At 44.7% G+C, this 18,009-nt stretch overlaps 1 protein-coding gene across 1 annotated transcript in view; it reads right to left on the bottom strand.

Moving 5' to 3' along the window:
- Nucleotides 1-3,772: 3,772 nt before the first annotated feature.
- Nucleotides 3,773-18,009, bottom strand: part of LOC112570350 (protein dispatched homolog 1-like) — a 38,232-nt gene continuing 23,995 nt past the window's right edge. The window contains 6 exon segments of the mRNA XM_025248749.1: nucleotides 3,773-4,820; nucleotides 4,823-5,558; nucleotides 5,560-6,839; nucleotides 6,841-7,348; nucleotides 8,507-8,830; nucleotides 9,495-9,618. Coding sequence (XP_025104534.1) covers nucleotides 4,099-4,820; nucleotides 4,823-5,558; nucleotides 5,560-6,839; nucleotides 6,841-7,348; nucleotides 8,507-8,830; nucleotides 9,495-9,618 — 3,694 coding nt within the window. The 3' untranslated portion in view covers nucleotides 3,773-4,098.

The following is an 18,009-nucleotide window of genomic DNA, read 5'->3' as shown; positions in this document are numbered from 1 at the left end:
CTCTTATCACAAACCTAATCCCGTGCGTCATCTGCGATTTTATCGTCCTTCCTCGTCAAACGAAGCAAGTCGTCAGATCCTTGCGATTCGCTTGTCGAGTACTCCGCCTGTTAAAAAAAATGGCTGATAATAACAAGGGTTTTATTCCTTTAGGCGGGATCTTTTCAAACTATTCTCGCCACTCTTTTGTGGCCGCAATGGGGAATCAAGGTTTGATGTCCTAGAGATGGAATGTGGTGGTACAGGGGAACCAAACAGTCAGCTTGAACAGGTTACCCGGGGTGAGCTTAGAACATAGGTTTGTAAGACGTGTAATATTTTGTTGGTGAGGACTGGTCAGCCCCAGGCAGTGAAGAATACAGGAATCTAGTGATCTGACAACACAACAGAAACCGTGGGAAAGGGGTAGAGGGTTATAAAGATTGCCTAATACTTTAACAATCCACACTTGAACCTAGGTCCATCTATCATACCCAGGTTGTGCACTCGTATAGCTCTTTTATTTTATGTATAAGATTTTTTTTTTAGAAGAAAGAAACTCTTATTTGAGTGTCTACATTAACCTGCCAAAATCCACATTAACCACGGTATTATGCACAAGAAGTTTGTTGTGAAAGGCACGTGAAAGGTATAAATCTGTCACTCCGGATAAGTAGATACCGTATTCTGTAAACTAAGAAGAAATTATCACTGTCTCTTTAAAGGTTTCACTTTGTCCCGCTGTCAGTTTAATGAGCGTAGATTTAATGATACCTAAACTTGGACACTATGCCAGACTATTGAGAGAAAAGAAATGGAACATGAGACAAGCCAAAAATATTTTTACACCCTTTCTTGTTTTAATCTGTATTGCTGACCGAAAGGAGAGCTACAGAATCGACTATCAAGTTGCAAATTTATGTTTTAAATACTGTGTCTGTGAGATTGTGTACTTGAATTAGCGGCTCAAGCCTCTCAATATGACCACCTAACAGCAAGGACTTCGTTGTTTGTGGTTATTAATAAAATACATTTTAAAGCTAATCTTGGTCCAATAAATCCCATGAATTTCTCAGAAAGCTTTATAAAGACGCTACAGATTATGATAATAAATCATTAAAGAAACAGATAAGAGAAGCTTGCGCTGAATCACAAGTCTATATAAAAGGAAATACACGAAGTTATCTTCACTAGGGAGATGATGAACTCCAGCTTGAACTCTGACCTCTATTGCAGTGACAGGTCGACAGATGCCTTCTCTCGTGTCATCCACGAACAAACACAGCAAAAGCTAGAGCACGTGACCGCACAGCACAAACCTTGGAATGATGTATGAGATTACTAAATACTGATTTGTGTGTTTTTCCCTATTTTATAAAAGGACACAATTTACAAGAAATAACAGCAGAAGACTTCATGCGCCAAACAATCTTGAAAAACACAAAATGGTCGAAAGAAAGGACAAAAGAATGGACGCAATCCCAAAGAAAAAGGTGAACAGTGCCGGAAACTAAAAAAATAGAAACTTAATCAGTCACCCAAGCAAAATCTCGCTCAAATTAATCCAAAATCCCATCAACACCACCACGGAAACATTGTTAGCAGAAAAAACAGGCCGGCTCCAAATAAAGCAGATGAAATCTGTGTCATACCTTCATGGACTTGAAAAAGGCATTTCACACAGTCTGGCACAAGGGGATGTGGCATGTGATGCGAAAATTCAACATCGAAGAGGGTCTCGTTCAAGTTATCGAAGTGTTGTACTGTTGGAGAACGACATCGGAGCTTTCACACGACAATGGGGTGTAAAGCACGGATGCCCCTCCCCTCGCCTATTGCCGGTAGTATTGGTAGAAAGAACATCGTGACAGAAACCCTTCACTACTATGGGAACTACTCTAAGTTACTTGAGAGCTACTTTTACAAAGATGGCAGCCGAGCGTCAGATGTCTACATCAGGGTGGACAGGTGCATCATCAAGCACAGACTGTACATTCCCTGGTAATTACCATCCAATGTACGGATGTGTGATGTGAACTCTGCGTGCCTTTCTAGCGAGGAGAATCCAGACATTCGAGATCGTGATTGAGAAAAGGCTTCTGACTCTCCTGGGACGCAAGACAAAGGACTTCGTACGGTCGCCACCCTCGTAGGACACCAAGACCCTTTTTTCAACGGTTAAGTGGTGCAGGTTGGTCTGGTTCAGAGGGTCATCCGAGGTTGTCTGAGCTAAGATCTGGATGGCAAATGCAAAGAAGTTGAGGGTTTGCTACATGTGCTGCTGAACACTGCTTAACAGACCTGAAAGACGAGCCTTGACTATCCATCTGACGACCAGTGCCGGCGGTCCACCTTACCCATTCGTCAGCTGGTACCAGTCTCAGTTACACTGGGGTGGGGAAGTCATGGCAGTATTCTTTTGTTTTTTTTAAAAAAAGACAGACGATAAAGTCAGCCCAGGAACTTTCAACAAGACCAGGGTTATACCCTGCATATATTTAAAGATAACCGAATTGTCAACGCTACGAAGAAGAAACTTAGTTTATTTATAGATAGAAGTGACCGATAATTAATGAGTAATGAAAACCCTGCGAGTGCCTACATTTTGGTGAATTTCTCAATTTACACAGTTTTATTTTTGAAATCGTTTTGAGTGAAAATTTATTTATAGAAAGGGTCTAAAAACGAAGCACAACATAATTTTAGAACTGTTTTAATACGATTGTTTTTAAGTCGTTTGGTCTTTCTCGGTCCATGATACCATGGCGGCTCCGTTACTGAGAAAAAGAAGTGAAAGGAGTTTTTTTTACCTACACAGCGAAGACAGAACTACTTACAGATTGCTCTCTTGTTAATTACAGACTAGCTAATGACTAATGTTACATGCGTGACCGATTTGGCGAACACGGTGAGTACTGCGGCATTTGACCCCCACGTGACTCAATCTCGTACCGTTGGGATCCAGCGTTCACCGAAATCACACAAGTGGAACTGCTGATAAGCACAAGAAAAATAAAATAACCTCCGCGACTCCCAACTAATGAAGTGTGGCGCGAGCGACAAAGACCGTAAATAAGTGAAGGATGCGCAAACTGAGAAAATGGACCTCAAAATAGCAGGCAGCACTTCAAAGTGTGGTGTTTCCACTAGCAGAGAGAGAGAGGTTAGTGGGCCCTTTAGTACCCAACTTATTTTGGTCTTAGTGCAGGAAATGAGAATTTCCAGTTGTTCCTGTTTGGGCATAACGCAACTTTGTTAGTTTTTAACTCGGCTGGAATATTATTCTTGGTGCTATTTTCATTTCTTACATGGCTTTGCTATTTTCTCTAGCTTTCTTAATAATGTCTGGTATTCGTAAAGTCCACACAGTAGCAACTTTTAACTGAAAAAGAATGTTTTATCGATGTTGCAGCGATGTCGAATCAAAGACTTTTTCTAAGTTGTATTGTACAACAAATAAACTTTAGGAGTGCAACACTGATTCAGTGAAAGTATAAAGTTAGAAAAGTTTTACCCGGAAGAAAAGATCTATCTAGGCTATAAAGAGAAATGGTGACATTTAAACCCTAGTCACCCAGATGTAAATGGCGTTGAAGCTTTGGTTAACTAATAACAATGAAGTTCCTGATAACCTTTTAGTGTTGGTGTACGTATACAAACCAAATGGTTTAATCATAAATAAACCTCTCGGAAAATACAGCTCAGTGGTCACAAAGAAACAACTGTAATCCAGAGGACCCACAAACGCACGCACCGGAAGCCCAGCCACCCATACAGACTGTTCACACACACGTTGTATAAAAAAGAACGTTCTTTTTAATTATTAGTATACCAGCAAGTTACACGAAAGACGTTCTGTTTAAGTGTTTGATGCTGTCTGGAAATATTTAAGTAATAAAAGCACGTAGGCCAAACACGTTTTAAAAATAACAGGTAAGTGTTCAGATGTGTCCCCACACATCAAAGCTTTCACACGTTTCACACTTCTCCGTTTTCTCTATCACACGTTCACACAGTCTCTCTCGTACACAACATTTCAACTTGTTTGTTTTCATTTTAAAAAGAGGGTTTGGGGGGAAGAGGAGAAGAACAGTTGATGCAAAATGAAGAAAAAAAACCTCACAACACTTCCACTGCCTGAGGAAAAGGGCCATGCGACAAATCGGCCGACACCAGCCCGACGCAGTCCGTCACTCCACCGTCAGACACTCTCTGGTCTGCGACAGACGCGTGCGTCGACGCCCGCACCACCGTGGAGTCCGCACACCGCTGCCCTTCCGCTCCACCCACCTGTTCCGGCTGCTCACTCACGCGGAATGGGTCTAGCTCTGCCACGGCAGTAGCCAGGTGCTGGGAAGAGCGGAACGCCACAGCGGGAGACTCCCGCCTGGCCTGCTGCTGCTGCTGCTGCTGCGGTTGTTGCTGTTCGCCTTTTTCCGCCATCTCCGGGTCGTTGTCTATCTCGATGATCCTCGTTTTCACCTGCGTGTACTGCCCCCGCGCGCGAGGCCTGTGCTGCTGTTGCAACTGCTGCTGCTGCTGGTGGAGATGGTGGTGGTGGTGGTGATGGTAGTGGTTATGGTGCGCGCTGTATGCGTGCTGCGAGACGGTGGAGGGATAGCGGGGGCGAGATGTGCTGGTGTCGTGCAGGCTGGTCAGCGGCTCCAGTTCGTGGGTCTCCGTGCTGCTGGCGTGGTTGGCTGATGAGGAGCTCAGCGTGGACTCAGAAAGGGCGTACACCGTCTTGTCCACGTGCTCGCGCGAACCTCCCGAACAGCAGTCCGAGGCGGGCCAGTGAAACTGCCCGAACCCCCCTTGCGGCCCGATGGCGCGAAGCAGAGCTGGAAGAAGAAGGTTGAGTATACCCAGCTGACCGACACTAGCAGCATGAGGAAGGTGCCGAACTTACGGTAGGCCAGCACCGTGGAAGGCATCATAAAAAGCCCGGCCGAAAAGGTGGTGACGGCCGCCATGGCAACAGGGCTGCCCATGCGGCTGAGGGAGGAGGCCACTCGCATCTCGCGGTCCAGGTCGGGGGAGAGGCGGTAGGCCACCCCGTAGTGCAGCGTGTAGTCGATAGCCATGCCGATAGCTACGGTTATGACTACGGACTCGAGGACGTTGAGCTCCCAGCCCAGCAGCACGAGGGAAGCCAGAGTGACCACGATGACGCAGGCGATGGTGGCGATGGCGTAGAGGCTGATGAGAACGTTGAGAGTAGTGAAGAAGGCCACCACGGACACGACAGCTAGTGAGACGCCCAACGCAAGAGGCGTGCCCACCACCAGGCTCTGCTGCAGGTCGAAGAAATCCAAGTGGCTAACGAACCAACCGTTCCGCATCTCGGCCGGAGCCCTCAACATCTCCTCCGTGACCCAGCGGTTAACCCGGCGATAGAAGCTCTGCACGTGCTGGTAGTCGTGCGTGTAACGCTCGTTGCTTTGAAACTGCACGACGAAGGCACTGATGTGGCCGTTGTTGAAGCGGGGTCCGGGGGAGTATTTTGAGTAGTGCACGCCGGGAGTACTCTGCAAGGCCGGGATGTAGTGTTTCAGGCACTCAGAGAACTCGCGTTTCGGGTACGGGAAAGCGGGTCTTGTTGCAACACATGCCACTGACGTCGCTGGGGTTGTCGCTGCTGCATTGTCGCTTCATGTAGTGCTTGACGAAGTTCTCCAGGAAGCAGTTGGTCAGCTGCATTCCCGGCACGTTCAGATAAAAATCTGTCCGCCGCAAACGCCGGCAGAACTCCAGCAACCACCGCTGCGCCTCGCCGGTGGTGAGGTCGAAGCCGTCGTCGAAGTAGAGGGGGCCCTTCTTGTTGGGATCCAGGTAGTCCCCACCGTCCGTAGCGTGCACTCCCCAAACAATAGTGATGGGCAGATTGGGGTTGCTGTCATCGTCATCACTGGTCATCTCGAAGCCGAACATTGTGCCAACGTGAAAGTCGTATCTCTCCAATAGGTGATCGTCGCTGAACATCTGGAACTTCCTCGTCGACGGCAGTTTCAAACGAGGGTAGTAGAAGATGACGATGACACTGCAGATGCCCAGGCAGCCGTACATTAGAAGCCACAGGTACCGGAGCTTGATCACCAGGCAAGGCAGGATCTGCTCGAAAAAGATCCGCGACCAATCGCAGACAAGATAGTACACCTTGTGCGGCACCTTGCACAGGCAATAGCATATACTGAACTCTCCCGTGTACACGTCTGCATTGCGACAGAAGTGAAAGTTGCACCACTTCTCGAAAAGCATGATGGAGGCCGGCATCCAGGTGACGGTGAGGACGAAGTTGCAGACCACAGTGGTGCCAGCATAGATACTGAAGCAACGGATGGCCGTGATGTCGCTGACAAAGTTGGCAAAGAAAGCAGCCGCCGTAGTAAGGCTAGTCACCAGCATGGACAGCACGGAATGCCGCAGAGTGTCGCTGATGAGCTTCTCCAGCACACCGTTATTTTTTTCGGATTTGGCCAGGTGCCAGACCTTGCAGTAGATGTACAGGTCGTCGGCGCCGATGCCAATCATAACGACTACGGTGATCATGTTCATGTAAGGGAAAAAGCCAATCTCGAAGACGAATGTGTACAGGAAGTAGGCCGTCACGAGAGCCCAGAAGATGGCAAGGAAGGTCATGAAAGTAACGAAGACGGAAGTGGTGTACAGCCACATGCCCAGAAAAATGACGCCGGCAGCCAGACCCAACCAAACGGAGTCAGCCACCAGGTATTTTTCGAACAAGATGTCCTTGACGGCGAAGTATGCCCCCGTGATCTCCACCTCCTGGTACACCCTCGGCAAACTCTCCAGATGTTCGTACAGTCCCACGTTGTCCTGGGCAGCCGCCGCCAGGGGTAAGGAATGTGGCCACGTAGGTCAGCGGCGGATCCGATTTGGGGACAGGGGGCCGCAGCAGAAACTGGTGGTCCGCCAGGTAGTGCAAGCATGGTGAAGACAACGTTGCGCTGGTGCAGCGGGTGGGCACCCCGGGGCAGCCCAGCCCTGTCGCCTCCTCTTGGAAGTCGTTGTACCACAGTTTCTGGCCGGCCGGCGAGCTGCAGGTGGCCTCCAGCGTCAGATTGTGGTAGTAGCCGGCGCAGGCGGACAGCAGGCGGAAAGCGGTACCAACGTCATCGTCCGTCAGATTCCTGCACGAAGTCTTGCCAGCCAGCAGCGCCACGAAGTTGGGCAGCGACAGACGCCGGCAGCACGCCCTGCACCCCGAGCACGGAGTCTCGCACGACGCCTTATACCCGGGGTAGGTGTCGAAGTACTCCTCCTCCAGGTGGCAGATGCTGCGCAGGCGCACGGCGCTCAGCAGGCTGCCCCCATCACGTGCGATAGACAACCCGCACGTACCCCTTTTCTGAAACATAGTGCACATCGCTTAGTATTTTCTTTTCAAACAGCGCAAAACAATTTTAAAACTCTCGCAAACACTTAGTTCTTTGTATAAACTGAGTAGGCAAGGTTTCATCCTTTCCTGCTAATAGTTCAATATACAAGATCCTTCGCCTGAAATACAAAATACAACGGTTACTTCTATTCTGCACCACAACATGTCTCATTATAACAACATACACAACATAAAGTACTTTACGAACAAGTGTAAGACCCTCTTTTTTAAATATATGTAGTAGTCAGTGGAGTTTTAATAATTATTATTTATTCCTCCTCGTAAAAGATGCATAGTTTTTTTTTTAATAACAAGTATTTTGTCTCATATATATAAACTGTCATTTGCTGGAACATAATCGCGCAACTGAGTGGTGCTCATCTTTCACCAGGCGACACTCAAAGCATCAAGGTGCAAAAAAAGGTGTTAAAGTGAGCCACTAGATGTCACAGGTATTTCGGTAGGTAGGCTCGAGGAAGAAACATCGGGGCCATTGTCGTAAATAACTGTCAGTTTAAATTTCGTACATAGTCGTCCCGATTCTACTAGATGAACAGATTTGCTATATACTAAGCTCATTTAGCTGTCACTGTCAACAACATAACACAATCGTCACCCACAATGACTTGCGCTAATTTTAAGCAACATGGTAAACATATCATAGCCGTATATCTACAGTGAAGCTGTAAGTCAGCAATGACCAGGGATGACAGCACAAACTTGTATAACGGTGCGTTTTTGAGTGTACAGACACCGAAAACAAATGGCACAAACTTTATTGGTTTATATACTTTCATTGGACTGACATACTTAGTGGTCTTGTTAAACGGGTACATTATTAACAAACTTTAAACCAACTCGTCTGTGAGGTATATCATCGAGAGGAAAAAAGAAAGTGCGATTATTTCATATCACTGATCAGAAAAAATACACTTACGCTATAATGTCGGAACACACACAAAAAAAATGTACACTGTTACACTGTTCTCCCTCCCCCCTTTTTCTCTCCTCTGTACCCTTTCTTTTTCCACTCCCTCTTCAATCCCAAGAAAGTGTATATGTGCTGCTTGAATCTTGCCATCACCATAACCCCTATCACACGTGCACGCGCGCGCACACACATCTAACATCCAACCCCACTACCACCACGTCTGACTCACTGGGCAGCCCACAGAAGTACTTGTCAGCATCGAAGTGCTGCGAGAGATGCTTGTCAAAGCTGCTGAGATTTCCGCTTCCGTCGGCCTCCTCTTCCTCCTCCTCCTCCTCCTCGGCCGTTATTCCCCCTTCGTCGTCTGTACGGTACAAGTCAGGCCCCACCCTGCTTCCGCTTGTCTCGCCAGTGCCGCCCTGGGTGAACGGGTGGAGGTTGACGTTGCTGCCGGCGTTGTCCATCAGGTTATGGTACGCCGTCAGTCGCTCCCCAATCTCTGTGCCGCGAGGTTCGAATCCCTGTCCACGAGAAACAGAAGTGTTTCAGTACCAGGAGACGCTTTTTAATATTCATTGTTTGGTTAGTTTGTTTTGCGAGTGTAATGAGAGTGTAGCTTACATCAAAAGTAACATCAATTATTTGATTTTTGTAAGGGGGGAGGAGTTAGTTTTTACTGGAGAACGCTAAAGCATAGAATACACTTAACTTTTAAAAAGAGATCATGCAGAAGTATTGCAACAAAAGAGTAAGGAATGTTCTAGAAGGGACATCATTGTAGACTTTTGCTTGTGGGTACGAACAAGCAGCAAGAAATGGCGGTACAGACATTGTAAAAAAAATAAGCCAAAGTGCAGTTGAAATCACGAAGTTTAGTTCTGAATCAGCTTGAATTTCAATAATTTATTTCTCAACAATATTCATCATATTTCCTAACAAACGAGAATACAGCTTCACACCACTGTGGTGGACAACACAAGAAGATATTTAAAATTAATCTTTCCGTACATATCTTGTTTGCATAAAAAAAAAAAGGAATCCTAAAAATTTGGTAAACAGCTATAAGGCGCTAAGATGGACAGAGAAATGAAGCCATGTCACGAAAGGTGCAACATGACCCACTGAACGGAAATGGCTCCTGATTAACTCTCATTATCTCCAGGGTGTAGGTAAATCTGCGCTTACCGCTGTCGGTTGGCGGAAGTCCAGGTTTCGGGGGAGTGTGATGGAGACCACGAGACAGGTTGCCGTGACGACCAGCACCACCAACAAGACCACATACGGGTAATGCGCAAGGATTCTGGCATAGCTGCAACACAGGACTACAGTTTACACCTGCGCTACGGCCACAGTCACGTGATCAGAGGTCTCGTGAAGAGAAAATTTGTGTCCTAATGACTGGGAAAAGGATTAGGTTATTTACAAGGTTAGACATTTTTTTACAAGATAGTATTTCTCACAAAAGAAAAACAATCTGAAAATGATGCACCTGACAAAGACCATGATTTTCAGTAACAAACGTAGACTTGGGGTTGGGGGTGACTAGCGTTTGGCTTCCTCTCCCTTCGTTCTTACTTATTCATGAGCACAAGCACCACCCATACACAGTAAGTATATAATACATAAACATGCTCCAACGTTTTACAGAGAAAACAAATCGCCGATGTCCCTTTCTATGTTTTATGCGTTTCGGTTTGATGTGTGGTGATTCTGTGAGTGCTTTGCCTTGTTCCACAATTTAGACTCTTCGGTTTTATTAACCCTTGCTTTAAGAAAGTTTCTCCCTCTCCCTCTTTCTGACGCACGCACTCTCTCACTCACACTTGTGTAAGAGCGATAGATAAGTACACCTCTATGCACAGGTGCGTGGATCACAGTGACAAAAATAAGCAAATCCCTCATCATGCCGAGATTCTCCTGCCAGTCCCCTTGGCATCCCGCACTCGAAGAAGCCTTCCTTCAGTGTCAGGGTTTCGCATCCATAAAATACACGAGGGTTTTCAAAACCCCAGTCAAAAATTATTCAAACCCCTTTCTCGGCTCCTAAGAAAATCAGTGGTTATTAATTAATCAGCAGCATCAAAAGTACATAGCACTGTACATTTGTTTATATTTTAATGACCTTTATAACACGAACTGACCAAATATCACCCGCCGCCTGTAACTGCTGGGTGACGTAGACCACACCACAGCTACGTCGACTACGGGCCTCCCACGTACGGCCGATATCCATTTCAACAGCGTAGTCAACAATCGTAAGCAGGCAACAACTGAAATCTTCTCTCCCGCCTCGACAACTACTAACGTATCTTTCTTCCTCCAGTGTCACATGTTTTTTTTTTTTTTGTCGTCTCTCTCTTTTCCCCGTTTGTTGTCATTCTTTTTTTTTTCTTTCTTCGCCCTCCATTTCGTCTTCACCTACTATCACACCAGAGCAGCGCCTGTCTCAACACATGCCTCACCTGTGGTCACGGCAGAAAGGTGTTAACAGAGATCCCAGGCATGGAACATGCCCTGGAAATTACCTCCACTCTCGGGAGGGAACAAGTACCGCCGACTTGTGGAGGTAGCGGCAGCCCTTCTTCCTCTCTTACCTGGCCTAAAATAGCCGCCAGCTGATTAAATCTGATGTTTCCAATCTGTTCACAAATGCCGCTACCTTCTCTTGAGCTCTGCGAACTGCTCGCTCCCCCAGATGCAAGCGAACTCCTCGTGCTCACATCGGAGGCCGGAGCGAAAGTGCTTCAAGAAGAACAGGTGCTGCCCCAGCTTTCTTCTGATCTGTCCACTCTCTTATTTATTCGCTAACCATCGACTATGGCTATGTGATGTTATGGCTATCAACGACTTTCAATTTTTATTTTTTTATTTTTTGTTAGGTCAGTTTTTAATCAGCACATAGTAATTTTTTTTTTTGTTAACTGTTCATCGTCTACCAAACTGGATATATTCTTTTCCACATCTCCTCCAACTATCATGGAGGACGGTACCTGGGCGGTCCTGAGGCGCAACAGCTAGCGCCTGTTACCAATACAGTAAGGTTGGCTGCGCTGGGTTCAGTTCTCGTCTCGCGCACGTTGTTCTTTCTCTGCGTGTGGCATCTGTTTACAGGGCTGGCTGTCTTGCCGTGATATAGCCTTAGTTGCTGACTCGGTGTAAAACAATCCCCACTACCCTCCTCGGTACGGGGATTAGTCCCCAAGATATCCACCGCTCAAAATATCTGGGGACAGCTCGAACTGTGGTACCGGGAGACGCGCTTAAATTTCAGAACAGAGGAGAGAGAATTAGAAATAAGTGTAGCTGGGCACCCCGCTACCCGCATAAACGGTTGCTCGACATTCGATATACTGTACTGGGACCCACATGCCTTGTTACATAGGAACGAGAAGACAGCAGCGGATAAATAACAAAACTATAATTCATAACCTACATCAATATTTTTTAATTTCTACAAGCAACTAAACGCAGACGTCCTCTCCCTAACCTTAACCTAAAACCTGTTTCTACAATCTAAATATCTTAAGCTACATCTTCAGCTCACCTCTCAGTCCTCCACAAGTGTGTGACTGTCGTCGCTACATTTCTGTGTCTGGTCACGTGATCAGCCCCTTTATGACTAAACCACCCCTTGATATTTCTAACACTTCTGAGAAATAAAGTCCATTCAATTTATCTAACGTTTAATTTGTGTAACATCCGTGGGGCTGATAAAGGTTAATTATTTTCTAATAAAATACACAAAACCTTAACTAGAGTCAATTAAAGAATGGACATGGTTTTGAGAAACACTGTGACTTAATTAACCGGTTCTAACCCTTGCTACACTTTAAAGGTCAACCTTTGACTTTCTGTTGAGCAATTCGCTTGTCCCTATTATGTAACTTTTAATTCGTTGACGCCAGTGTTTTCCAGTCAAAAAAAAAAAATAAACAAGAAGTCACTACATTTCAATATACTGAAAGGTGCTTATTATGAAAATTTTAAATATTAAACTTTTATATATAATATACAAACATATGTGTGAGTGAAAAAGGATTTTAAAAAACAGACCAAAAAATTATATCCCTGCATATTAACAAACACACATAGGTCCGAAACAAACCGCCAACAGTGTCTGAAGTACGTTTGTTGGCCGTAGTTTACCCTCCTTTGATGTCGAGCGAACGGCGGGGTACAAAAGGATCTCGAGGGCAGTGACGTAGGTTAACCCCTCGCCCCCACTTCCCCGAGCCCAGCTACTGGCGGCAACAGAAGCTCTAATGCTGTGACCGGGGCGCAGCTCTCCAGGTCGGTCTGTCAAGAGGAGCTCACGTGCGTTCAGACGTCTGTTCCGATGCCAAACACTTCAATTAGTGCAGAGTTTCATGCGTGACGCCATATTGCCCAAGTGGGGTGATAAGGAGGGGAGTTGTATAGAAACACACGGTGCCCGTGCAAATGAAGATTATTTTAGTCCCTAAAATAGTTTACTTATCTGTCAGGGCCTTTGAGACAAGAAGTGAGAGAGGACACTATTGGTGAAGCGTTCGTCTGCCAGAAATTGTAAGGTCGCAAAGCGTAGCTACACTCAGGACTTCTTCGCCAACCATTTTGTCGGCGCTTTCAGGGGGCACTTAACTCTAAACGGTCTGCGCGTTACGAAATTAAGCGCAAATATGAAGGAAAGGTGTAGCAGGTGAGGGTGAAGAGATGGAAGAAGATTGAGGAGGGACGTTGGTGACTGGAGCAGTAAAAGAAGGTCTTACGAAGCGTGAAAGAATGTGTGAGAAAATAACACGAAGCTCTCAAAAACATAAAACTTTATGAGCACGTACACGTAGAAATAAGGGAAGTAGAACTTCTCGCAAGACTGAAACTTTAACCCCTTCTCCTTTAAAAACAAAAAAGAAGAAAGAAAGAGCGCACATACAGAAGGACCAGAACGGGATGCTAAAGACAGATTTGCAAGAGTCTTTAAGCGAAAGGGGACACAACACAGCCGTCCAGTGCCTTCAACAGAAGTCAGAAAGTGCTGTAACCGGAAAACGCTTGTACGTGACCAGAGCGCGGAAGAGCCTAACTTCCGGTGGGACAGGCACCTTATTACCAACTGGTCCCGGTACACGTTCTTGTTCTTAGGTCAAGCTATTGCCACTCCTCTCTATTCTCAGACACCACCAAGACAAACATTGAGATGGAAAATTCATTGTCGAATGCATGTGTGAGTTGGGTGAAGAAAGGAGTAAGGCGCCACGATGGCCGAGGGAGGATGGGAGCTTATGAAATTAAAGTGCATCGTTTGTTAAAAATGTAAAAACAAACAAACAAACAAATTCGCGTTCGTCTTGGCAGAGGAGATGTTTCTGATGTTTCGTGCGCATATTCACCTTTAATTCTCACCAGGATGTCAGGCTTCCTTCCAATCCCTGCCACCACCACCACCCTCTCTCTTTTTCTGGGAGGTCTGGTAGGGCAAGAATACAGTACTTGTCAGCAAGAAAGTGAGAATCGTAGGACTAGCTCGCTTCAGCTGCTGACTTGGCACAAAAAAAAATAACTAATTTTCATTCTTGAACCGTAATTAATATCATTTCACAAGGATACTAGTCGGCGATGGTTTAGTTTATTAAAAAAATTAAGATTTAGATTTTTTTATGCAAAATATGTGTTTAAAAAGAATCGCAGTCATTATCGTTGAGGAGTGCAACAAATACTTCTTCATCCACTCATTTTGCACTAGAAAACTCAATGTGGTCACAGTCATGCTGACATGGGCATTAATAATGTCTGCCCACTGAGAACGGTCGGCTTGACTAGGAAATGGAAGTCCCACCTGCATCAGACCACATGCTTGCTTCCACAAACTCTGTGGGAGTTTTTTTTTTTTTCTCTCTATTAAAACTGAAATTCGAGGTCTATTGTAAGCAGGACAAAGTACTCCCTGCCATTGCAAAGTATTTGCAATGTGTTTTCTATTTCTCAACTCCTTCATCTTGGCGTTTAGTGTATGTCCTTTAACTGGGTACTTCCTCTCTTGCTATTTATGGTAGGCAATTTACAAGTCTCCAGAGGTAATGATCAGACCTGTCTGGACCAGGGCAAAGCCTTTTTTGAAATAGTAGCATCTACAAGCCTACTTTGTCATCAGCTGCCATTTTACTGTATTTTTTCTCAGTCCTCTTCGGTCAAATGAAAAAAACCCAACTTTTTTCCCCAATTCGCACGACTTGTAAAAACCGACACACAAAAACCAATAACAGCAATGCATCAGTACACTGTAGTCTTCACATCTAAAGTTGTTTTATGCAAACTTCCTCCAGGTACAGTGACCTCAGTGACATCATGATCAAGGAAGAAAAATGATTCGCCAAAAGGACTTCTAGAAATGTCGCAAATACTATGGGACATTAGTTATAGAGGCATTCACAGTACACCACATCTTCTCTCTATTTTGTTTTCTGTTATTCTTCTGCCAGTCATGTCTATTTTCTTATTTCTTTCAGAGTTATTTCCCACTTTATTCAACTATGCATTGATGTTTGATTGACATTATATGTGTCAATATTTGCCAACATATTTGCAATGCTTGTATCTGTCTTTCTGTGCATACACACCAAAATTTATCTGTACTACGTACTCTGCATAAAACAGATATGAGGGAAAATATTTCTGTCTTGCCAATGTTCTCTTTCTGATGTAAGAAAAAATTCTCTTTTTACAATGACTGCAGTTACTAAATATTTTAAAGATTCATCCAAAATGATTATTTATCTGCAAGCTAGGATGGATGGGATGGTTATTCTTCCCAGAGTAATCTCGAACACGTCCCTTGACCGCAAAGATCATATGAGCTTAGTCACATAGCACTCCACTAGACTCCTTCTGACAGTATGCTGTTTCTCCAACAAAACTTTGCCAAACAAGTGTAACTCCTACTTCAGATCTAGGAAGTTTCCTGCAAGCGAGATAGGGAAACAATTCTATCTGGCTGTAAGGATGTTGACCTTTGCCTCGGAAGCATCTGCTTCCCATCCCCCCACCCATCCCCTAAACTAAACCACCCCCAGTATGTTGCATCATCAGTGCAAACCCTGGCCCTGCGCTGTAGTATAGCACACATCACCCTGATTTATTGGGAGCCGACTGGGAGAAGCTGCTATTTCTGTCGACTCCTCCTACTCACACATCTGCTACCCCCAGCTAGGCCCAAATAATAAAAAGAAAACTTATCAGTTCTTTACAGGTCAGCACATTCATGGGTCCTTTCATAGTGCAAGGAGTGGAGGTGAGAAAGAGGCTAGGATATGCTTGTAAGAGGTGAATGATATTAAGGAGATAAAAAAAAAACCCTCGCTGCTGAGTCCAGAGAAAGAGCAGAGGAGTTGAGGGAAAGAAAGCTTAAGATGTGGGCGGTAAATTGATGATAAGGAAGATGGAAGAAAATAGTAGTGAAAATCATTTAAAACAGTAAAGGAGGGATGATAGAGAAGGAAGAAAAAAGGCATAGCCAGTGACTTTTGAATATCTGCAAAAGATATGAGCCTTTATTTTTACCTAAAAATTTCCTCCCACATTTATTTATCATTAGTCCTCACACAGTTAATAACAAACATTATTTTTGTGTCACACCTGGCATTGCAACTAATGTATTGACAGAATTGTTGTATTGAAAGCAGTTTCTTTTCAAAGATCGACCTGAGAGATCTAAAAATAACTTGTCATATTACCTGTTACAATCATGCGTAGGACAAACTTAGGCTTGTTCTTTTTTTTTAAATAAGTTTGCCAATCGTGAAATTTGGTTTAAAAATTTTATATAAAAATAGTTAACCCATTCTCAGGCTTAACTCATGCTTATGCTTGGTGCTAACTAGCCTTACAAAAATAATTCCAAGCCAAGGGACAGACAAGACAAACCTTAAAAAGGTTAATATTAACATATGGCAAGAACCCTCTAACCCTAACTCAGTATTCCCACCCAGTAGCTGTCCAACAAAAATGGGTACCTGATTTATCAAGGAAGGTAAGGGCAGTAAAATGAAAGGGTTGGCTCTACCTTTCACATGGCATATTTTAGACATGATGAACCACTAGCTCAAGATGGCAATGGCCTGTAGGTTATGAGATTTTTTAAAAATTATTTTTATAGTTCATCCAGTGAAACATGATGTTTGTTCATAGCGTTGACAAATTACTACTAGCACTAAACTAGCGGTGGCTAGGCCTTCAGTCATTATTTTAAGAAAATTCTTTAACGTGACATTTTCAGCTTAAAAAAATACACTATTATTCTTGAATATAGCTATAAATAAATACATACAAAAAAATTCAGCACCAACAGAGTTATAGTTATATTCACATTCATTCTTTGGGCTATCAATTCAATTCGAAAAAGATTGAAACTTAAACATGCAGTAACCTAACAGCTACTAGAGACAAATCCAGGCAGAATGGGTTATATATGACTGTCAAAGCTAATATGATCCACATTTTGGTGGCTCCTCTTCAGCAAAGCTACTCTGTAACTGCAGGATTCATGAGGGTCTGATGTTATAATTAGCTGTGCTTTTCTTCGTATACTAACCAACAGGCCTGCTTGCAAAAAATCTGAACTACCAAAATATCACATGGGTTAACTGGTTAACTGTAACATAAAACCGTGTAGCAATGCTATTTCATGTTTTGCTACTGGAGTGTTTTTTGGGGGAGGGGCTCAACATAGTGTATGTTGCAACGAACCCCAGTTACCAAGCCCATGCCATCAAGTGTAAGGTGCGGCGGTACACACAGACACAGAATGCGGCCAGTTCAAACCTAGTTTTGTTCACACAGCCGATGACTCAGAAGACTGAAGAGTTTGTATGCTACCAATCCCTCGTGTTCTCAACACCGATCAAGGCGCCATGCAGCCCGTTATTTATAGACTTTTGAATTAAGCGATGCAGGAATGCTACCCTGAATTGTGTAAGTACGAGCGTATGTCATATGCATCGTGGACACACATACCAACACATGAGAAAGAGAGAAAGAGAGAGCACGCTTAAATGAACAATGTTTATTTGAGTAACATTATTTGAGTCTACGCAGCAAACCTAGCAGACTCTAATTTTCGGTTAGATTTGGTTATTCGATCGATCGCGCTTTGACCATGTCTCTCTTAAAAAAAAAAAAAATCAGATGACACTACAACTGTATTAACGTACCAGTTCGGTCGCTCTTAAATGTGACCCTAGCAGATCGTAATTTCAAGTCACAACTTACCCCATGACATAAGTAGCATGCTAGCCATCCAGTAAGGATCCATCAAGAGTCCCCTCTTGCCTGTTGCATTCTGCCGACAACTGGCGTGATCTCACGGGGGTTCTAGCTATTCCTGACCCCAAACTGTCGCGGGGTGCTCCAGCAAGCCGAAGACAAGAACATGCGGTCGTCTTGTTAGTACCAACACCACAGCTACAGCTCGTGCATGCTGGAAACCCACGTCGTGTGTCCGAGTCAGCGGGACTTGCCGCCTGACACACACGAGAAAAAAAACAACTCGATGTAAAACGAGATGTTGCCTTCGATCACATCGCGTCAACGATGACTATCTGCTTGGGCTATAGCGAGCTTGCTGCCTCCTGCCTACCAGTGCACTGCGTGTGTTTGGCCGCGCGCTCTTTCAAGTTCGCATCGTCTGCGCAACGAGGGCTTCACCTTCTTAACTCCCTTCCCTCCC

Source organism: Pomacea canaliculata, linkage group LG8 (assembly GCF_003073045.1).
Source record: "Pomacea canaliculata isolate SZHN2017 linkage group LG8, ASM307304v1, whole genome shotgun sequence".
Taxonomy (NCBI): domain Eukaryota; kingdom Metazoa; phylum Mollusca; class Gastropoda; order Architaenioglossa; family Ampullariidae; genus Pomacea; species Pomacea canaliculata.
This window is presented reverse-complemented; position numbering and strand designations above follow the sequence as displayed.